The 23,659-nt window shown below is 39.8% G+C and overlaps 1 protein-coding gene across 4 annotated transcripts in view; it reads left to right on the top strand.

The window, feature by feature from the left end:
• Positions 1-23,659, top strand: part of si:dkey-71h2.2 (low density lipoprotein receptor adapter protein 1) — a 103,345-nt gene that overhangs the window by 8,201 nt on the left and 71,485 nt on the right. For all 4 annotated transcript variants that reach the window (XM_040018191.1, XM_040018193.1, XM_040018192.1 and 1 more), the window contains exons 2-3: positions 15,292-15,434; positions 18,258-18,370. In XM_040018191.1, the coding sequence (XP_039874125.1) occupies positions 15,292-15,434; positions 18,258-18,370 (256 nt within the window). The remainder of the gene's footprint in view (positions 1-15,291; positions 15,435-18,257; positions 18,371-23,659) is intronic.

The following is a 23,659-nucleotide window of genomic DNA, read 5'->3' as shown; positions in this document are numbered from 1 at the left end:
ATCAGTCCACTATTTTTGTTCTGGCTAAAATATCTCAATAACTACTTTATGGATGAAATGAGGATGAATCACTTTGCTGATCCAAAGCCTTTCTGTGTTATACCAGGCCATGGTACGTCAAAATTTTCCATTGTACTGTGTTCAGCTGTTTGTTAAAACAAATATCTAATCAGCCAATCACTTGGGAGCAACTCTATTCAATCAGACATGTAGACACGGTTAAGACGACCTGCTGAAGTTGAAAGTGAGCATCAGAATGGAGAGGGAAGCTGATTAAAGTGACTTTGAATGGGACATGCTTGTTGGTGCCAGGCAGACTGGTTTGAGTATCTCAGAAACTGCTGATCTACTGGGACTTTCTCACACGGTGGCTGCAGTGATGAGGACCCTGTACCTGCCTGTCGTAGTAAAGAGAGAGCTGCGTGTAAAAGCGAAGCTCTTAATTTAGCTGTCGATCTACATTCCTACACTCACCTATGGTCACTGTGGGGTAGTGAGCGAAAGAACGAGATCGTGGATACAAGTGGCAGAAATGAGCTTCCTTCGAAGCCCTCTCCCTTAGAGATAGGGTGAGAAGTATTGGGAGGGGCTCAGAGTAGAGTCTCTGCTCCTCCACATCGAAAGGAGCCAGTTGAGGCAGTTCAGGCATCTGATAAGGATGGCCCCTGGGGCGCCTCCTAGGTGAGGTGTTTCGGGCATGTCCCACCAGGAGGAGGCTCTGGGGCAGACCCAGGACATGCTGGAGAGAGTATATCTCTCGGCTGGCCTGGAAATGCTTTGGTGTTCCCCCAGACAAACTGGAGGAGGTGGCTGGGAAGAGGGAGGTCTGGACTTCTCTGCTTAGGCTGCTGCCCACGTGACCTGGCCTTGTATAAGCAGGAGAAGATGGATGAATGGGTCAGAATATGCATAAATAACATAAAATCAGGTATGCATCCTGGCTGCTGCTGCTGTTGGTGTATTGGTGTGCAAGATATATTTGGGTCCCTCATTGCCACCTGAGCATCATTTAAATGGCTTAAAAGACAAATTAGTTCACTGTACTCAACACAGTCTCCAGATCTCAATCCAACAGAGCACCTTTGTGATGTGGTGGAACAGGAGCTTTGATGTGTGATGCTGTCATGTCAATATTGATCAAAATCTCTTAGGAATGTTTTCAGGATCTTCTTAAATCTCATTTTTATACTAGCATGGTACAGCTAATAAATGGGGTTGGTAAGTGGCGTGCTAATTTTGTACAAACTAGCAAATATGGGCATGATCTTTGTAAAAATGTTTTGTCCACTTAACACCAGCCTGCAGGCATTGCCGCTGGGAGGATATCGGCACGCTCATTGTTTGCATTTCATTCAAAGCATTGCTTTGCCCTTAGCACAAATTTAGCTCAGAGACATAAAACTGACTGTGTAATATACTCTTTTGTTTAGTTAGTGTGCATTTTTTATTTCTGCCTGGTAGTATTAGATAGGGGAAGTACATTTATAAACTAGCATATCCTCCATATTTTTTGCCACTTTGCTTCATCTTCTTGTAAACCCAGTTCAGGCTGCAAAGGTGAAGTTTTGGTCTTCATTTTTCCACAGCCAAGAGAATATGCAGTATTAAATGGATTTGGGATGTTGTCACATGTCACGTGTGATAACCCCCTGTTTGCGGTGGATATTTTGAAACTGAAGGAAGCCTCATTCAAAGATGAGTTGTAGTATTCCACAGCGTAATAATTTCTGTATTAATACTTTAAGGTTTGATTTAATTTCACATATCGTGTTACAGATGTTACCTTTATGTACATTTCTATATGTTGTATCTATTTCAGCCAACATTCAGAAAGTAAATCAGATTTTTCACGACGTTGTTTGTTCGATCTTCCACATGTTGTCTTGCGCCTGTTACATTTGAAGCAAGCAGGTTTATTTTCTTCACTGGTTCACTCCACAAATATTGATTTTTAAAACCTCAGCCTCGTGTTATTAAAAACTGCAGCATATCATATTCTATATTGATTTTCTTTGTGTTGTGTTGTGGCAAGCGTAATGTTTTCTCGTGGTCCACAGTAGAATTTTTGCTATAAATGTTTATGTTTGGTAATTCATTTTTTAAAGCCTTGGGGTTATTAACAGTTTCATCCAGTACATCAGTAACGGCCAAGAGGACATGATTCACTCCCACGTGTCCCCGTTCCCCTTTATAAACAGTAACATGTGCAGCCAAACTACTGTTTTAGTGGCTTAAAGAGAGCTGAATGTTATTCTGTTATTCGATGCATTCTCTCTGGAGTGTTTTTAGCACCAACAAGGTTCCCTGGCCTGAAGTGAAGAGAATTATGCAACAGAGAGAAACTGAGAGCCCCTATCTCGGGAGAGGTCCTTGTTCACACAGCCGCTATAATGTGCACACGCACTCACACAAATACTGCTTCCTGTTTACTGTGTGAAGTCCAAACATTTGAGTGCTCTGTTTTGTTTGATGCCTGTGACAGGTGTCTATGAAATAGGATATGCTGTCACTCCAGTGTAAGAGTCTTTATCAGCATGTTGTCGATTGTTATTCTGTGTGTGTGTGTTTGTATGTGTAGGAGAGAGATTAAGTATTGCAGATGCATCTTGTGTGTGTGCGTGTGCACGCATGCATATCTTGCTGAACCTGTCCCTCCACTGGAGAGCCAAATCCCATATCTGCTCTGTACCTCTGAAAAATTCAACTCCCCTTACCATTTCTGACACGCCATGTCCCTGCCTGAGCTCAGCACTGAGAGCTGAGGAGCCCACTCCTAAAAATAACCCTATCACACTAAAAGGGGAAAACGCCTGTCGTCAGCGCTGTACAGAAATCCATTCTGTTTGCTGTTATTGAAACAAAGCATCAATAATCCCAGTAGAAGTTTTATCATAAGACATGTTATCTTGATTTTGCAGTTTATTAAGATGAGCTGGAAGTGTTTAACCCAGCTCAGATAAGTTAGTTATACTTCAGTGGATTCCTCTGATCATACATGTATTAATTATGGGGCTATCTGATGAATATTGGCTTTAAAAGCTTCTGAAAATTGCTGTTTGATGAATTCTGAATTATTTTACATAATATTTTTTAGGGTTTAAATGATTGAGATCTGTTGTACATCCAAAATTATTTAAATGTTTTTTTTGGGGGGTGGGGTCTTAGAAGATGACATCTCAAAATGCAACGTAGAAACCAGCGGCTCCTGTTATGCTAGCTACAGCTATACTTTTATGCAATCTGTGGTTTTAGAGTTTCCATTTTGAAGGCTTAGGTTCAGCATCTTTGCAGTTATAATCCTGTATAATTAAGGTAAGATAACCATGTTTAGATGGATCAAAACATGGGAAGTCAGCTAATAGCAGTGCGCGCTACCTAGCATGTGTAGCAAGGTGCCGCTGCGATGTTGATATTTTGATTCAGCACCGAATCACTACTCAAAGTGGCCATGCGACTAATAATATATACCTTTTAAGCCTAAATGAAATCTAAACAAAATAGTTGGAAGAATAATCAACCCATCTACATTTGCCACAAAGGGGGGAAATTGGCTGCAGTGACTAAACCATTTTTCGTACCAGTCTTTAAACATGTTTATTTCTTTATTTTTGGCAAACTCACATTGGGTTTTGCAGCTTTTACCACCTTCAAGATTGCTGCGTGAGTATTGCTAAATTATGCTGCATCCAGAAGGTTATTTCCACTTGTTTTTCATCTTTGTGCTCTAGCTTTATATTTACTGTAACCATATGACAGCATTATGGCTCTTTTGAAAGCAAAATAAGCTCTAAATGCAGGAACTGGCCGTCAGTTTTTGTGGCTGGATAATATCAGACTTTCAGCTTCTCCCTTGCCAGAAGGGGTCGCACTGCATGTTTGCTTTGGCAGAGTTTTTACTCCGGATGCTCTTCCTGATGCAACCCCAAAGGGGATTTGTATCTCATGCTGGAATCAAACCAGCGACCTTTTGCTTGCCAAGCGAGTGCACTAACCACTACACAGTTACAGGCACACAAACAAACAGGCAAACACATTAAAAAAATATGACCTTGCCTGTGGAGTGCCTGCAGCATTCTGGAAATCTAGCCAAGGATCTTGAAACTCACAAGTTGATATAAAGGAAAGGCAAAAACGCCAGGAAAATGTATACAGTTGAAATCAGTCGTTTCCAAATGCACAGCTCAAGTACTCACATTGATTATCCCTTTATCTTGTTATCCCAAAGGCGTAACACCCTAGAAGCTGATGTATTTGGTACTTGCCGGACTAACATCCATCAGTCAGATGGAAGGGTCTGAAGTGCTCCACTGCATTAGAAGGGATTCCTGTGAGATGCCCTCATCTATTAAAGGGGTGCAGAGATACACTGTCTTAAATTAGATCAGCACCTCTCAAAGGTGACTTGTTTTGCTTTGGTGTGATAATGGATGGGTAAAAGTAATGACTGCTTTGTTTGTCCCTTGAACTCAGCTTGAGATTAGCACTGGGGAATGTGGGGATTCTAGTTTTCCTCTTTTCATTTGAGTCACAGCCTTAGTCTTGAGTTGAAAACAAAATATTAAATATAAACCTATTATTTCCTGAATAGATTTTCTTTTTGGGAGGCTATTTATAGTTGATGAAGATGTTGAAATGGGAGCTCGAGGACTCCTGGGGGAACAGATTCGTATCAGCGCAGAGAAAATCACGCCCTGTTTGAATTGCTAATGAAAACAATCCTTGTATGGTGCAGAGCGATTATACTTTATGAATAAATGGCCGCGAGGAAATAGCTCCGATATTAAAGTGTCTCTTCTGTGGCTGTGTTAACTTGCCATGACTTTGGAAATGTTTACTTTCCCTCTAGTGAACGTTGATGTAAAATCATTTTATAGGTGATGACAACCATTGTTCTCTCTGTACATAATTACACAGTTAGTAGTTTTCAGTCTGTCCTTTGTGGCTGAGTTTAGTGCTTTCACAAGCAATTGCTACAATCTAAAAAGTTGTAAAGTAAGAAATCTAGGATGCAGTGTTATTTTAGATCCTTGGGTATTGATCGTAGTGGTTCAGACCTGTATGGAAATCACATAATTTAACAGACACAGCGCTCTACATGTATAAACAAGGGTGGATGCTGAGTCACTCAGATGATTCAGGGTGTTTCTAATGGACACTTAAAGTGCAAGTCACCTCCATATTTAGTACCCTTCAGTCAATGTTAGACCACAACTCAAGAAACTGTAAACACCCTGTTTGACAAACGAGGGCTGCTCTGTGTTGCATAGTAAGACAACTAATTGAACATTTTAAATGGTGCTTTTCTGACCTAACAGGTGTATGTTTAAGGTCTGATTAAATATGCAAAATTAAAGCTTCTTGATGAATGTTCGGAAACAATCATGGACATGCTGTTAAAAACAAAAGTGCAGGGCATGAGTTACATTCTAGACACGAGTGTATCCCATCTTCCTTTCATCTTCCTAGACCTAAGTATCATATTCTCAGTAAAATGAGTGAGAGGGGTTCTTAGAAAGCTGGCTCTAGTGATTATATAAAACAAGCTGCCTGTGAGCTTGGCCGAAGAGAAACGGGACGAAAATCCAGCAGGAGTTTGAAATGTTGAAGCACATTTATTTTCCACCAAACAACTCAATCAACCAGCCGGGGACCAGGATCGGATGGTTTTCATACGAATGTGCAACACATGCGCAGCTGCACAGGCAAATCTTCTCGTAGCGAGAAGATAGTGAGACTTTGCTGTTAACAAGTTCTTTGCTGTGAATGGGGAAGGCACATAGTTTGCCAAAGTAAACTACAGGGGAACCACTATGAAAACTCTTGCTTCAACAAACCTAATTATCTATTTTCCTTCACTTATTCAGTTCAGGGTTGTGCTGGAGCCTATTCCAGCTTTCACAGGGTGAGAGGCAAGGTACACCCTGCACAGGTCATCAGTCTGTCACAGGTCTAACACTGACACAGACAACCAGTCACGCTTGATAAAATTGGAATCACCAATTGGCTTAACTCCGTGCATGTTATTAGACTGTGAGAGGAAGCTGGAGTACCCACACTGATATGAGGAGAACATGCAAATTTGCACATAAAGACTGGATTTGAACCCAGGACATCCCTGCTGTGATGGGCCAATACTAACCATTGCACCACTGTTTATCAAACATGAGCAATTTAAAGAGGCTAACAAAGACAAAGTGGCTAAAGCTATCCAGAGCTCACAGCCAGCCACAAGCCATTCACTTGGAAGTGAATATAAATAAGTAAATACACTTAGAACAGTAGAACCAAACACACCTGTATCTGTACCCCACTTATGTTACCCTCCCTGTGAGGAGGCAGAGGTAAGTTTGTTTGTTTCTTCAGGTTAGCATGAGTCTGTAGTTAGCAAGTCTAGCTGACATTAAGCTAAACATACATACATGTAATACAATAATACAGCCGTGTCCCTCCTATGATCAAATGACTCACTGCACTCCAACATACTAGCAATCAATAATATGAAGGATAAACTGCAAAAACATTGTGTGTTCATTTATTCCCAACATGGCAATGTGTCAGTGTAGTTTGTGCAGTGGTTACTTACATTATCAGTAGCAATATTTTATGGTAATGGCAGCTTGTAATTACGCTGCCCCAAAACAAGTTATAGTTAATGTACTAACATGTAAAAACATGTAAATATAAAGATAAAATGCACACATATAATGATTTTGTGATTTCTGATCAGCAAACAATCCCAACCTCTTTCCAGTACCATTTGTTCCAAATAGATACAGCATGTTGCAACATTTTACGTCTTCTTCCAGAAGAGACAACAGTTACTAGATTAAAATGAATGCTGTTTTCAGTTTTTCTGGTGCCATTACACACTGAATTCTGTATGATGGCATGAATCCATGTGGCTCTTTCTTTCTCTCTCTCTCTTTTTTTAATCATTGTCTGCTTATCTGGCTCAGTCCTCCTGCACAGTATCATACCAGCCACACACCAACTGTCACTGTCTGCAGAGTAAATATTAGCACAATTTTCACACTGGGATGCCAGCTATAAATAGAGTGCAGGAAATCATCCAGGAACAAACCCTAAACGTCTGTGTTGGCTTTTAATTTGACCGTGTAATGACGCATGTCCACAAAATAACCTTAATGTTAATCCCATTTTATTCTCTGGACACTTCTGAGAAGAAAGCATCCTAGTTTTTGAGGAAAAGATAAGAGCGTTTCACTGCTGTATCCCCAAATGTCAGTTTAATGCTTTCTTATTAAGGATTCATGGAACCTTTGGAAGGCTTTGTGATGGGAGAGCTGAGGTCTATGTTTTGCATAATAAATACAGTTATGGCAATTAACATTCAGGACATAATTGGCTTTTCATAATCAAGATCTAGATGGGAACATCAATAACAGTCCCAACATTCTTTTAAGACCACAAAAGCCTAACTTGGCAAAGTTTGTATGTATTACACAAACAAGATATTATGTCTTAGTTCGAGTGGTTTAAAGGCCCTGCAGATTGTTGTTTTAAGCTTTGAATACAGTCGTGATTTTTTTCCCTTTTTGCTGAAACAAAGTGCTTAACACATTAATGAAGAGTGGTATTAGGTGGTATCTTTCTTTGCTAATATTTACTTTCTTATCTGTCTTTTATTACAGAGGCTCAGCCCATGTCAGTCACTCAACAGAACAGCTCCCACTTTGCTTCTGCTCTATTTGCTCAGCCATGCTAGATAATTCAATCAGCATTAACAGCAGATACAGTGTTTTAAGTAAAAGCAAGGGGTGGTGTGCTGAAAGAGACATTATGCTGAATGGGGGGCACTAGCACGGATTCACAGATAAACCTTTGGGGAAAATTGCTGGTTTATTAACCTAAATTATTTTACGCTAGAGAATTCTTATAGTTGGTGTAAATGAAATTTTCTAAATTCAGGAGCTTGATGCAACTATTCTAAAATATCTATGTTTTACAAAGTACAAACTGAATCTTGTTGGCTTGTATCCACTATAAATCACTCTATAGTCTTCTGATTTAATAATCTACCAAAAGTTTTCTTTTTCTGGCAGGGAAATGGCCTGTATTTATATAGCGCTTTACTAGTCCCTAAGGACCCTAAAGCGCTTTACATATCCAGTCATCCACCCATTCACTCACACACTGGTGATGGCAAGCTACATTGTAGCCACAGCCACCCTGGGGCGCACTGACAGAGGCGAGGCTGCCGGACACTGGCACCACCGGGCCCTCTGACCACCACCAGTAGGCAACGGGTGAAGTGTCTTGCCCAAGGACACAACGATCGAGACTGTCCAAGCCGGGGCTCGAACCGGCAACCTTCCGATTACAAGACGAACGCCCAACTCTTGAGCCACGATCGCCCACAGGAAAGGAAAATTAAAAGGAAAATTAAAAGCATCACACTTAAGTGTGAATGTCAAAAGGCATCAGTTGAATAAAAAGGTTTTTCAAGCTCTCAAGAAATTTTAAATTAAACAGTAGCTTAGAAGCAAATAGAACAGTAGCTTTGTTTAAGTTGTTATAATGAAGGTAATAATAGAAACCTGAACCAGTGTCAACCCAAATCCATTGTCTTCTTTTTTCTGTTGGGTTTCAGCTTCTTTTCCGAGAAGCTATATTCTTATGCATTTTAAACTAGACAAGAGGGGTAGTGGCTAAAGCTAAAGCTAGCTACTTCCCCCTTGTTAGCTGTGTTCAGCTGGATGAAGGGTATTTAAGTGTTTAATTAGGTATTTTGTTATGACAGTTGTCATGTTTCCCCATGGTTTAGTTTAGCAAACCTCACTCATAGTGAAGAACTCGCTAACAGCTATAGCCATGCTCATAGTGTAGCTGTGACTGTGCGAGCAACTATTTATCTGTGCTGCCGTGCCAGTGTTGCACAGGCATGACAGGGCTGACCAGTCCAGTCTGAGAACGCTGTGAACCGAGTGATTGCAGACCCTACCCGGCCAATCGGTGCAGCTCTAATAGATTTTAGCTTCTCCGATCAGCTGACCACAAGTTGTGATTCCATTAGAAAAGTGCATGACTAATGGGCATATGGTGCTTATCTAGTCTTCCAAGCTCAAATTTTCAGTGGACTACCTGGATACAATCATATTATTTCCATCTAGACTACTTTTGCATAAACACGTTGAAGTAATGTGGCTGTTGTTTTTATTAGTAAAGCTTATTTCCTTCTCCTTCCTATTGAATCAGGTGCTCTGTTAATAACCCTAACCCTTTTTCGAGTGAGTTTCTATTCAGGTTTGTCTATCAGTGTAAGGGCAGTACAGTGAAGGAAATCAAAAGCTGTGATTGTGAGGGTTTAAAATAGAATGACATGATGGTTTGTACTCTGGGTTGGTGAATGTGTGGGTTTTTTTATGTACTACTCAAGCCGAGTGTGCAGGGTCTACTATTCCACTGTAGTTGATGCACTTCTTTTGATGCTTAGCCAAGGTGTTTAGTAATGCTATTTGCAAGTACCACCTCGCTGCTTCAGACATCATCTGTTTGATCCCATGATTGCGTTTTTGTATCTTTTCTTTTTTTATGCTGTCAGGCTTTGAGAAATAGCTTGTACTGCACTCCTGGCTGTGAGGAGCCCAAGCTGCTCTCATTAGCTACAACTGGAGTTTATTCTGTGCGTTCAGTTAGTGCCAGAGGAACTGAAGATGCATAAGGTGAGTTAGGGGACGGATTTTAAAAAAAGCAGTTTGAAGAGTGAGAGCTTGAATGAAAAGACTTAGCTTTACTTGGTTTCCCCTCAAGGCAGAATCAGGAAACCAGTTACACCCCCCCCAATACACCCACATCATCCCAGCCAACCATCTTCCCTGAATGTGCGGCCTATTTTCTCTGTCAAGGTGGTGTCCTAGATTCAAAGTTCCATCAGATGAGTAAAACACTAAGGCAAAAAGATTACATCTAGAAGGATGTGGAGGATGGGGGTGTCAGCGGGGGTCTTGAAGCAAGCTGAATGTATCTCTAATCATATGATGATGGTGTATTCAATCCACTGGTCTCCAGTCAAGTTGCTGTGAAAAACATTCTAGGAAAGAATATCCAGTTTGCCTGTAAAGAGATGGAGGCAAAAAATAGACAATTCATTTGGGTGTCACGCTTGTTTCTGCAGTTTTAGAAAGTAACTGAGATTAAGCGTCTCGAGGAAAATAGCGTATCGGCCCGCTGTTTGTCCATATGCCCTCTACGTCTCTGCTTACTCGTGTTTATGTTATTAATTAGCCATCAGCCGAGGTGTTCAGAATTCACCTGGGTATGATTTTGACTTCTCAGAGCAAATTAAATTACCGAGCGTGTAGCTCAGAAAGACAGCTGGTGATCACGGCATGTAGCTGAAGGCGTGCAGAGCACATGGCGTCTATTATACTACAGCAGCACTTCCCAGAGTCAGATCAGCTACTGTGAAATGCTGCTCTTGTCATTTGCTGGTTTAACACAGTCTGAAATATTTTACAGTGCTCAACATCTCAAGGCGGTAGTATTATAAAGTAACTTTATACGAATACACTTAAAGCCCCGTGGAGCAAAATGTTATTAAATTGTTCTGTGCCTTTGTTGTAATGCACTGATTCCTTTAGAGTGTGTCTCCACTGTGAAGCCTTTGTGCGAACACAGTGAAATCAGTGCTCTTGCTGCAGTGTACTCGGTGTGAAAGTGTTGCCAGGCATCAATTTGTTAGAGATGCAAATGTCACCAGTGCACCGCCAAGGCCGCGCTCATACCCTAATCTTGTTTTGTCCTCATCCAAATTTGATCGGCCTTGATGAGAACTATCTCGCAAACACAACGCGAATGTATGCGTGCACGCCTACCTTAAAGTTCAAATTTCGCATTTTTAGTTGTCCTGAGGATTTTCTTCAACGTGTTAAATCCAATTAGCCACCCTCTGCTTGTTCCTGCCACTCTTATCAGTCCCAGTCCTTCTGTAGACTCACATAGGATTTATTAAAAATTTAAGACCTCCTCTTTTAGGCAGATAATATATTGGAAACCCTGCAGCATCAACATAAAGCTGTTTAATAATTCATTTGTGTAGCTTGGGGAAGACACAATATGGACTGTGGCACTTCAGCTTTGTATTGCTGTGACATTTTTACAGAGCCAAACTGTGCAATAAATCTTTCGACCAGAAGCTGACGCATTGCAGCTTTGAATGACATAAAATCATATGGATACTGAAAGATTGGTAATAAAGTTGACAGGGTGAAGTGTATTTAATTGTTTTGGATTGACCAATCTCTAAGCCCTGCCACTCTTGCAGAAGCGCCATGTGACAGGATTTCTATTTTAACACCGTGGATGCAGTTTGTAGTGACAGCTGTGACAGACGGGCTCAAAAATCCTTTTAAATGGTAAATGGTCTGTATTTGTATAGCGCTTTACTTGGTCCTAAGGACCCCAAAGCGCTTTACACTATACACAATCATCCACCCATTCACACACTGGTTACAGTGTAGCCACAGCCACCCTGGGGCGCACTGACAGAGGCGAGGCTGCCGGACACTGGCGCCACCGGGCCCTCTGACCACCACCAGTAGGCAACGGGTGAAGTGTCTTGCCCAAGGACACAACGATCGAGACTGTCCAAGCCGGGGCTCGAACCGGCAACCTTCCGATTACAAGACAAACGCCCAACTCTTGAGCCACGATCGCCCCAATGGTCCCCTGATTTTGCACAGGAAACAAAAACAGACGTCTTATTTTTAGATGATAAGTGTAGATTTTATTGCCTGGGAAAAAAACTAATAAATAAAATATAGTTGTTGTTTCAGAAGCATATTTTATGAGCTGAGCTTAACTTGTTAATTAAATCTAACTTTTTTGTGTAAAACGTTTGTGATGTAAAAGGGTCTTAAATAGGTATATGATGGTAAAGACTGAGAAAAGTCCCAGGTAAAGTCAGCTATCCCTTAACTGAAATGATGAACACTAAACAGGAAATGTTAAAAATTTGACTCATGTGTACTACAAAAATGTGTTTTTTTTCCTCCTGTTATTTGTGAGATATTTTATTAATATTTCAAAACAGATTAGCCCATGAGCAGTGGTAAACATTAGGGCTTTGCCTGAGCACAGCTGCCGTGTAACAAATGAGTTAACTGTGAATAGGATTATAATACTAGTTTACTAATGTCATTAATTTCTCACATAGCATAAAAAAATAGAGTAACGCAACTATAAGACATGTATGAAAAACATAGTGTGCAAAAAGAGCGTAAAACCTATTTTTTCGGTTAGGTTTAAGGTTCCCAACCTTTTTTGCGCCACGGGCCGGTTTAATATCAGACAATATTTTCATGGACCGGCCTTTAAGGTGTCACGGATAAATACAACAAAATAAAATGATACGGCCAAGAGAAAAACTGTGGTATTTTGTAAATATAATAATAAACACGAATTCACTGTGTAATTGTGTAACTTTATTAGCAGCGTCCTCCTGAAATGCGGCAACAACATTGAGAGTAACATCCTCCTCTCTGCCCCTTAATGCTCTCTGGTCGCTATGGCAACGTGTAACTATTTCTTTCAAAATAAGACACACGACTACAACATGGGAAAAGACCCAGGGAAACCGAGTTAACGATAGAAAACCTGAAAACCATACATTTCACACCCGAGCCTCAGCTCTCGCGGCACGGTACCAAACGACTCGGCCCGGGGGTTGGGGACCGCTCTCTTATCTGATAGTAATTTTTATCGATTAGTATTGACTATATTTTTTTGACAACTTCACCCATGAGAGTAATCTGTTGACCAGTTTGTGTAAAAACCAACCAACCAAACAAACAAACAAAAACATTTGTATGTATTTAGGTTAATATTGGGTTTTTAGACTAATACCGATATTTGATAGTTAAAAAAAGCCAATCTCAGCTGGTATTTTTTTCTTTAAGACACACAAAACATAAACTGATTTCTCCCTCGTGTCACTCTCATTTGGTGGCGGCAGATTGCTAGCCCTCCCTGAGGCTGGTCTTGCTTGATGTTTCTTCCTGTTAATAGGGAGTTTTTCCTTCCCACTGTCACCATGTACTTGCTCATAGTGGCTCATCTGATGGGGCTTCTTTCTAATATTTCCTTTAACTTGAGGCGACTGTTGTTGTGATTTGGTAATATATAAATAAAACTAAACTGAGAATGTAATTGAATAGAATTTTAATAACACTTGTTAGATGTAGTTATTCATGTAAACTTCCTAAGACCATAAGTAAAAAATAATTTTATACTGTGGCTCTCTGAAGCTATATTTAACTATGAAAGCTAGGAAGGGTGTGCAGCTTCTGTCAGGGCAGAGGCACAGCTTTTAAACCATACTTTACATTTATGCGCATGTCTCTTGTCTATGCTATAGCCTGAAGCACACCACAATGATAAGTATGGGCAGTGGAAGGAAGAGATTATTGAGGAGTACAGCAAACAGTCAAAAACTGATATCAGTTTTTAGTGTTTTAAAAAATGTGTGTGTGCTCTTTTTTTTCTTTTCTTTTTTTTTTTTAAATGTCCCTTCAGCATCTGCGTCTTTGGTCAGTAACATTTTGAAAAACCTAAATGCATTAGTTCAGTAAAATCTCATCGACCCATTCATAATAGAACAAAAATGTAATTATATAGAATCCTGCTCCCTTTGCCGGTGAAAGTCAATGGAATTTGTTTGTGAGTAATCCTTCCAGGGATGGAGTCCCTTATCTAATTTCTCCCTTCATGTATTCTTCTTTAAAAGCCTGAAACCCCTTTTTCCTGTCATGTAGCCAAACCTGCCCTTTGACCTTCTGTGAGAAGGGACACCACTGTGAGAGGGGGTCAGGAAATAATTCAAGTACCATTCCTAGGGAGTAGTGAGCTAGGTCACACGGGACTGTAAATATATTACATTTAAAGGCAGAACTTTCATGGAGGATAAATTATGGGACTCCTTATCAGCAGCCACCTCTCATCCAGAGCTGTCAAATGATTTACAGTAAGCTGGCCACTGCATACCTTAGAATTTGCATTTCATAACACCAAATGTGCTTTCTGGTTCTGAAACAGCCCCCACAGTGTGATTGAAAATTAGTTAATAATTCAGAGTCGTTGGAAGCAGTGGGACGGGGATGGCGGTGTTTGCTGTTCGCTTCACAGCTGCATGGGGTCTGCCAGTGACAGATGGCTCAGCCCATGTGGAGAATTTAGTGCCAGTATATCCCAATAGAGTGTTGGACACTGTGTGTGCGTGTCTCTTTTCCCTCACCCTGCTCTTCTTGCTCATTCCTTTTGTCAATCTCACTCTCTCACTTCATTCAATTGTGTAAGCAGCATTGAATTTATATGGAGAAGAAAGACAGAGGGGGAAAGCGCTAGAGCTTAATGTTGATTATTTCATAGTTTTATATTTATAGTAGTTTAATCACACTTTGGTGTTGGAAGAGTCATTTGAAAATCTGTAGCTCAGATGTTTCCCTTGTTCAACTGTTGGTTTTTATCACAGAATGTGGCCTGTAGCAGTTTTGTAAGTTGTTGTTCTCCTGCTGCTCATCTGTAGGGTGTCCAGGTGTCTCTGAAAGATATTTTCAGCTCTCTGCATGGGTGCAGTCACTGACACTGCCTGCAATAGTCAGCTCGAGGACAGCTGGTACTACCTGTTGGGAATCGCAGAGACAACAGGATATTGCAGGCATTCTGTTATGGCATTATCAGAGCCCTGATACTGGATTTGCTTGCCAGTGGATGTTTTGTTTTGTTTTTTTTTTTTGTTTTTTTTTTACTAAAATTCATACTATTTTCTACTGTAATGATGCAATCATTCAAAAGTGGTTACCCATTTCATTCAAAATTAATTTAGATTTAAAAGTGAAGTTCAAATTAGTCCCATTTAAAATATCACAGAGATATTTTAAATATTTAGAGCTGTTCATGTTTTACATTTCTAATGTTACACAAAATCTGACTCTATATTTAATACCAGTATGTGCGGAGCGGTGATGTCACTTTGCCAGCTCACACGTTGCTGGGGCTGAGTACCGTAAACTGTTTGCTCAGCAATCTTTAGAATGACCACGCTGACCTAGAAACTGATCCTGAAAGAGTGGAAAAAAAAAAATTCCAGAATGTGTGACATTTGCAAATGATTGCATTCTGCTTTTGGTTTTCCATTTTCCACAGTGTCACAACTTTTTTGGGAATTGAGGTGATATGCATGAGCCTGCAAATGCACTACTTTGAAACTGTGTCGGTTTCCAAAAAAAAAAAAGTAACTTAACACCTTATTTTGGGATGAACTTGTTTTTCCAGAGCTGCCAGAGAACTGGACAGACACGAAGGAGACTCTGTTGGAGGGGATGGTGTTCAACGTGAAGTACCTGGGTATGACTCTGGTGGGCCAGCCTAAAGGAGAGGACATGGCCTCTGCTGCCATTCGCAGAATTGTTGCCACGGTGAGTCTCTATCCCCCATTAGAAGCTTAAACCTAATGCATTATAATGCATGTCACTATATGAGCTGTGCTGGTATTACTTGATTTTACTAAACTAAGTAGTGTATAAATTATACCCTATTAGCAAAAATCTGTCATCAAGATCTAGAACTTAGAACGTTTTTATTGTCAATGTACAGTTGCTTATACAGTGAAATTAGTTAGCCAGACCACAAAGGTCACAATCATATTTCTAAAGTTTAAAGAGGGAAACTGTGAACATTTCAACTGCAGTGATATTTATTTAGAGGATTACTGTGACAACTTTCAAATTCCAGTGCACATTATCTGAGTGACTCTAAGATGACTCTAAGATGACTGATTGCTAAATTTAGATTTCATCCATGTCATCTTAATGGCTCAGGACATTGTTTTAAAGATAAGCAAGCAAAGGGTCAGTGAATTTGATTGTCATCATAACAGGAGCAAAATCACTGTGACACTGTCAGAATCATTTAAACTATAACCTTTGATTATTGTCTTATATGAGTATTAAGGATAAACAGCTCAGTTAAAGGAAATCTTTTGATTGAGACGTTCTGCGAAATATTTAACAGCTTACTGCGATTACTCTTAAACCAAGTAATCAGCATCATTCACAGGGAAATTTCTGTAATATGCTTGCCAAGTTGTTTACAAAGTTTATCTCTGTGTCAAGGTTTGCACGTATATGCATGGAAATAGAGCAGCTAATCCAGGATTATCAGGGGTTGCACACATGCAGAAGGCCAATCTCTGTTTTCATGTTTGTGCTTACCACCAGCATACTGGGGATTTCTGGGTACGGTTTTCTACATTAGTTCAGCCAGCTGGCAGTTTTCTCTTGAAACTACAAGAAAACCATTGCATTTAAACCAGTTAACTTGGAAACATACCAAGAAGCCAATTCCTGGACTGTTTTTATTCATGCAAATTGATACTCATGTTTCTGTTTCTACTAACGCTCACACTTGCACACCTATTCACTTGGCACTTTCTCAACAATGCAAATGTCTGATGTTTCTTTGCAGAATGAACAGCCTGGCACAGGCAGCAGTACAATCATAAATCCCCCGCCTCTCAATTAGAGACTGAACCAAACCTAATGGTGGGATTAAGATTCAGTTGATTTACACCAAGACAAAAAGTCTGTTCCCTCGGTAACCATTATAATTGACTGAACTGAATGGGTATATTGAATAAATAAGTGACTTTTCCATTCACTACATGCTTCAGTAAGACATGATTAGACAAGACAGGGGAAGCAAACATAGAGAAAGGCTGAACTTGGCGTATCTCAAGCTGACAGATTGGTTTTTGCCTTGTGGCATGGCACTCGAAACATGACGCCGGCAACTGTAGCCGTTAGCGCTTCCTGCATGAAAGAGCTACCACAATCAGCTACAGCACGCTTTTAAGAGTTGTGGTTCTAAGCAGAGACTATTGTTCAATGTCACCATCTCCAGGGTATTACAATTCATACAGCAAGCCATGGCACCATTCCCATTGTCCTTGAGAAGTCCTAGTTTTGCTTAAGCAAAGATCTCACTCCTACTGATCTTTAGCTTCTCACCATCATTCTTTTATGAATAAAAGAGTTCTTACACAATTCAACATATGGAAATACTAAATTATGTAGTTCTTTAAATGTATTTGTATTTATATGTATTTAATCTATTCATTGGTGGTCACTCTACTGATGCTTAGCCTGATATCTGTTGAGTGTCGCAAAAAACTGCTGTCATTTGCTATTTAATTGTATTATCTGGAGGTTATTGTCACTGTCAACAGTATTTTCTTTATCAAGATGATCCCACACTGCCTCAACAATATTAAGGTAGTGTTTCATTGTCTGTTCTTTTATCCTGGTATGCTTTTATTGAAGCGAGTTTGAGATTATTGTCGTGCAAAAATACTATCTGGAACATGCCATTGAGACACGTTCCAGATGATATTACATGTTGGATCTAAATCTGACTACATTTTTCTGCGTTCATAATTGCATTCATTTTGACAAGATCTCCAACATCGCTGGCTAAAATGCAACCATGACAGAGCCTCCAAGGTGTTTTACAGATGGCTGTAGATACTCACTGTTGTACCTCTCTCCTGACATCATCCGTACACGTTGACAGAAATTTGAACCAAAAATGTCACTTTGAATTCATCACCCCATCAGAACTCTTGCCACTGATTTAATTTGGCATAAATACAGCCACACTTCCATTTCAACCATCTTTGATGAGGCTTGAGAGAACAGTAGACGGATCAACTGAAGGGCTATATCCATCTCTTAGATCCTGTGTCAGGTCTTTGATGGATTGCTTTCTATTTCTTAAAGACATGACCTTCATATACTCTTCACCTGCTCTTGATTGGTTGTACAAAATGACTATTTCATGTCAACTAAAGAAATGGCACAGGCTACTAGTAACAAAGTGCTTAAAGATACACTTTAAAAAGACTGCTTGAAGTTTCTTCTTTGCTATGTTGTCTATTTTTGTACATACGATACAGGTTCATCCCTTGAGTTGGGTACCTCTTTATGCTTGAAAAAGATATATTTGAGAGTTAAGCATCTTAACAAAAAGAAAAAAATCCTCTGAAAATGGTCAGGTACAAGGACTGGACTGAAAATGAGTGAAAAAGCAACAAACATTCCAAAACTTTGAAAGACCTTCAGAAAGCCTGGAGAACTGTTGTTCAAGACCACATTACAAATGTCAATAAAGTCTGGTTCACGAAATGAGGGGTGGCTTAAGACTTTTGCACATTACTGTATATGTTTTATGTTCAATATCCACAGGCCAGAGCCGGTGCAAAGAAGTTTCGGAAAGTAACACTGACGGTCTCACCGAAAGGCATCGTTATCACAGACACAGAAACCACAGACCTCATAGAGAATGTCTCCATTTACAGGTACGGCCATCGCATTTCTATCCTGAACCTGTTGGTCCACAACAGTGATTGATTACTAAGATTTTTTTTAATACTCATGTTCCCCAGAGAACTTCCCTTCCCTCATTTTCCTGTACTTCAATTTTTTTGCCCTTTTCTTAAAAAAAAAAAAAAATCCCAAAAACTGAACAATCAGCATGGTTCATAAAAATTGACATTCATTATCAGAAACAGTTCCTCTCAGGCTCTACTGTACTGCTACAATGTACTCTCTGTCTATCTGTGCTCTAGATATAAACTGATTAAAGTGGAAAACATTATAGTGGACTACAACCAGCATTGGTTCAAACTTCCCAAGCAGCGTGTGCATGTAATATACTAGTTTGCTATCAGAGTTAGCAGATACACCTGCAGGGATTTGGAACTGAATGAGACAAACACTCCAGCAGAGAACTCATTTGTACCAAACTCAATTTAAATTCAAATTCACTAAAATTATTATTTTTTAATTCATTTCACAAGAGGTCATTGGTTTGTCTTATCCCCTCTTTTCTGTAATAATTTGCTGCTATTTTATTTCTCCTTTATTTTATTCTTTGTTCAGCCATTCTTTGATATAATGCTCTTAATATAAGTCTTGTTGCTGTTGTTGTTATGATATGGCTTCATTTTTTGACCTTCTATGTAGGTCATTTTCTCTTCTGTCCATTGCCGTGCTTCTTTTGCAGCATTAAACTAAGCAGTTTTCTGCTCAGAGCTGTGGTGAGTGGGTCAATTAGGGGTACATCACAAGATGATTATCTATTGTATCACATCAATTTTGGACTAAATGTTGAACAATGGGGTAATGAAATATCTTCTTTTGCCTGGCACCAAAGGGTAAAGGAAACCAATTACAACAAAAACATAACAGAAAGTGGCTAAATCAGCCCATAATTTCACAATAAGTGCATCCCTCATGTGAACAGAAGCTAGGTTTCACTCTAACAAATCAGTGTGTGTGTGTGTGTGTGTGTGTGTGTGTGTGTGTGTGTGTGTGTGTGTGTGTGTGTGTGTGTGTGTGTGTGTGTGTGTGTGGATATGATATGTTTGGCTGGCTTCTCCTCTCTGGGTAGCATTCTGTAATACAGCCTTGGCCTCTTGTTGTTGGGGATTACAGTCTAAATATCATATGGCTGGACTGTGATTACAGAACAAGCTTTGATAAAAGACGATGTGTTTGAAGGTGAATCGATGTGTGTGCAGGTGTAGCTCTGGATCCCCTCTTGATCCACCTTATCAGCAGTAACAGACCACAGGCTAGTGAAACCTGCCTCGTCTTTGATCTCCTTCTTTTCTCTCCTCTTTTCCTTTATACTGTCTAAGGAAAAAAAAGCTCCTATTTATGCTCATTATCTTAAACTGAGCTTTGAACACAGGACAACAGAGTTCTTAGACTGAAACTCGAGCTTCGATTGTTTGCCGAGATATGATACAGGACTCAGTGAAGGACCACATGCTGTGCTCGGGTTGACTGAAGATTTTATGGAACCCCACCCCCACCTCCACTTCCTTGTAGCCACCCCACCCCCTCGTATCTTTTTTTTTTTTTGCTGCACATAATCCATTTGTTGGCCAAGAAAGCAAGCAGAGTGTGAAAGAATTCAAATCAAGCAAATCAAGACTGTGTTTAGAGTGCGTAGCATCCACAGGGGGAGTTAGATACACAAGTTATGTGCACATATGTCCACACATTGTGACTTTGTGGATGTAACTTGCACAGTGAGTGTGTATGTAAATTTGTGTGTTTGTAGAATTAATTTTGGATTCACACTGGGTTAAAGCCAGCCTGTTTCCCCTCAGGGGAAGCTTAGTGGGGGTTAGAAAACAGACAGGAGGGCATTGTGCATGGCATAGAAAATAGGATCCCAGCACCCATAACCCTCCCACTGCACCCATCCACACCCAAAACAATGCAGTACTAACCTGTATGGGTGGAATTTCACTTTTTACAGTTTCAAAATATCCAATAGCTTTTAACCCCCCCACCGCCGTCGCCTCATTGGCACTTTTTAAATGATCATAACTCTGTTACCATTTGTGCCAGAGACAGAATTAAAAGGGTTTCTGAAATGAGAGAAGACAAGCTTTATGGGGATATTCGGCATGTCATGGTAGCACAAAGCTTTCACAAGGTCCTCTGTCTGAACACAGAAAATTAATCTCAGTGCGCTTCACATTATCATAACTGCTGAAATGTTTTCGCTATAGAGAAAATTTAAGTGGTTCCTGAAAGATGATAATTATTTTGCAATTTTAAAGCCAAAATTAAAAAATAAGTCCAGGTAGCCTGCATACTTTGATGTTAAAGGGTTAAAGCTTATTGTCATAAGCTTGATGTTCCCGGATTTGCAGAGCTGCTGTTGTCTAACTGCAAACAGCAGTGAAGGATTACACCACACAGGAGGTGAATAGATGATTTTCTACCTCAGGCATAACCCTGGATTGTAATGATAATACCTGTCAGTAGTTTACAGATCAGTGATGGAGCTTATATATAAGGAAGGAAGTGGAAAACATCCATTGATATGATAATGAAGCAGAGTTCCTATTAGGGAGAAGTCAAATTCTCTGCTTCTAACAAAACACAATTTTCAAAAGTGCACATTAGGTGGGGTCCAAAGATTCAGCAGATCCAGTTAATCCAAATTAAATGTCAGAACCTATTTGGTTTGACAGCTTTCTATCAAGAAGAGCCAGGTTAGCTGTTTACCTCCAGTCTTTATGCTAGGCTAAAGTTACAGCTTCTTGTTCTTAGATCAGTCTCTAACAAAGGATTCCTATAGATGTTTGAACCGTAATCAGTGCTGAAGAAATCTTCCTGTGTTTAGTTCAAAATATAAGTAATCTGTGTGTTTTGTGTTACTGGGTCATGCACAGATTTGCAGATCTGCAGGTGTAGGAGAAGATGTGGGAGTTTGATTAATGCAGCCACTTACTGGATCAGTAGACAAGTGGCTGGTTCGTTTTTGAGTACTGACACTCTGGAGAGGCCTTTATGTGCGCCGGTGTAGAAAAATCCAGATATTCAACGCCAATACAGTAATCGATGTTTGTCATCCTTTTAAAAACATGCTTTGTTTAAAACATGCAGACAGAAGATGCTCCCAGCAGAGAACATTGTGAGGGTGTTCAGACTCCATCTGGGCTAGCGTTGCTGATTCATATTCTGACAAGAGCTCTCAGGGAACAGCCAGCATATCAATCAGCAGAGCATACGGGTCAGAAAAGCAGAGCTGAAATGCAGACTGACAACACACCTTGTAATGATACACGTGGTTCTGACATGTGTCTGTACGATCTCTAAGCTGAGGATATTGGGTGTAACAGTGATCCTAAACATTCATGGAGACATGGCTTCTTTCATCATTTTATTTAAAGATGAAAAAACCCACTGCTTTTTCTTTCTTTTTTTATAGTATTGCTAAGTTGAAAATTGAACAGAAGTTATCACTGTCGAATTAAGCAGCAGACCTGTTTCATTCAGCGTATGAAAGGTTTGAGGCTTTGATGTGTGAAGATCTATTCAGGCTTTGTACTGTAAATATTTAAATAATATCCAATGACGTTCTCTCGCTGCCTCACAAATACCGGTGCGGTACACAGTAAGAAGATCAAAGGCTTGCAGTCCAGACAGCCCCTTTGGAGATATGATGGTGACTGACAGCTCAGCTTCTGTTGTTCAAGCTTAGCGGGAACTATGCGATACTGTCAGGTTGTTTTTTTTTCCTGTTGTTCTTTAAACCTGAAGGCCTGTATTGAAAATAAGATCCACTGCGCCGCACGTCTGACACTTATTATCCTGTAATAACTAAAAAGTTTTCTTAAGAGTTTTTATAAATACAAGAAACGTGTCTTTGGCACATGGATTAAATCTTACATGTACATTCACTCGACAGAGGCCTCTTTGTTGATGAATACATGTAACTATATGTATAAGTCTGACTTTTATGCTGTTGACAGTAGAAGTCAATGTGGCATGTGCTTCTTAATATGATTATTGTGATATTGGGATTTTGGACAGTTCAGTGCAAAATAATAATATTAGTAATGTGAATCATAACTGATGCACAAACAGTTTTGGGGTCACTGACTTGCAAGACATGCACTGCGTGTGCACTGACCTATTTTAATATTTTGCTTACAGCACATTGTTCTGGGAAAGCTAAAGACTGACTGTGAAAATGTTTTATTTTTTTCATAATAAGGCTAAAAAAGGTTTTAAAAATATGTCAAGAACAGCTAAATCTTAGATACTGCCATTAAATAAAAATAAAATGTCAAATGCTGCAGTTACTGATTTAAATTCTATTCATAGAACTTTTTCTGAGGTTAGCAGATCAGTCCTTAAAAAGCAAAAGAAAGAAACGAGAAAAATGCAAAAAACACAACACGCCTGATGTAATTTTTAGCTGCTATCGCCTTCAGGGTCTGCTTCCTTTAAGCCCCAGTTATTTTTAGATCACCCCTTCTGATCAGTTGCATGTGCGCTGGATGTCCGCCACTAGATCAAAATAATGATTCTTCAAAATAAATCTCATTTTGCGGGAGCCAAATCTGGCAAGTAGGGCAGTAGCTTAGTAGGGATTGTGTTGGTGTGGCCAAACAACTGTTTTTGAGTGTGGTGTGAATAGTTGCAACATGATGAAAGCATGGTAAGAGACAATTTTTGGGTCACTGACAGGCTTAACTTGCATAATCCAAAATAAAGATTGCTATGCTCTTGGTTGTGCTCCGTTTGTTACCTTTAGACACAGGTCAGGATAATTTCTCATCAGTAGTGTTTTCTGTACTTGCAAGTCGATTGCGAAATAGCAGATGCAGTGTAGCGGTAAGAATGGAAATCTATGTTTGCTAGAAGCGATCCAGATGTGCACAAGGAGATGCCTTGAAGGGAGCATATTATTTAGTAAATAAAATTCTGAGAACACAAAGAATTATGAAGGCATGTGGATGCTTAAATATTTAAAATAAGTGAAATTCATCTTGTGGAAAATATATGAAGTTAATTAAAAGCACATACTATCTCAATAGGATGATAATTGAGTTGTATTGAGTAGTACTTGAGTTTCGTCATTCTTGTTTTCTAATTTTAAATAGGTCAACCCTTTCAACTTTTCCCTGCTCATTTTTATGCAATTACGGCCCCAAATATAAGTTCGCGCTTCGGGAGAGGGGGTAATACGCAAAGCTGGGTATCCTGGGCATTGCTATGTGGGTCATGCATCAGTGGTGCAAGCCAGCAAACAATCTGAGATGGAGTAGTGAGCG

This window comes from Simochromis diagramma, unplaced genomic scaffold, assembly GCF_900408965.1.
Source record: "Simochromis diagramma unplaced genomic scaffold, fSimDia1.1 OVJJ01000802.1, whole genome shotgun sequence".
NCBI lineage: Eukaryota > Metazoa > Chordata > Actinopteri > Cichliformes > Cichlidae > Simochromis > Simochromis diagramma.
The sequence above is the reverse complement of the archived record's forward strand: the minus strand, read 5'-3'. Positions and strand labels throughout refer to the sequence as shown.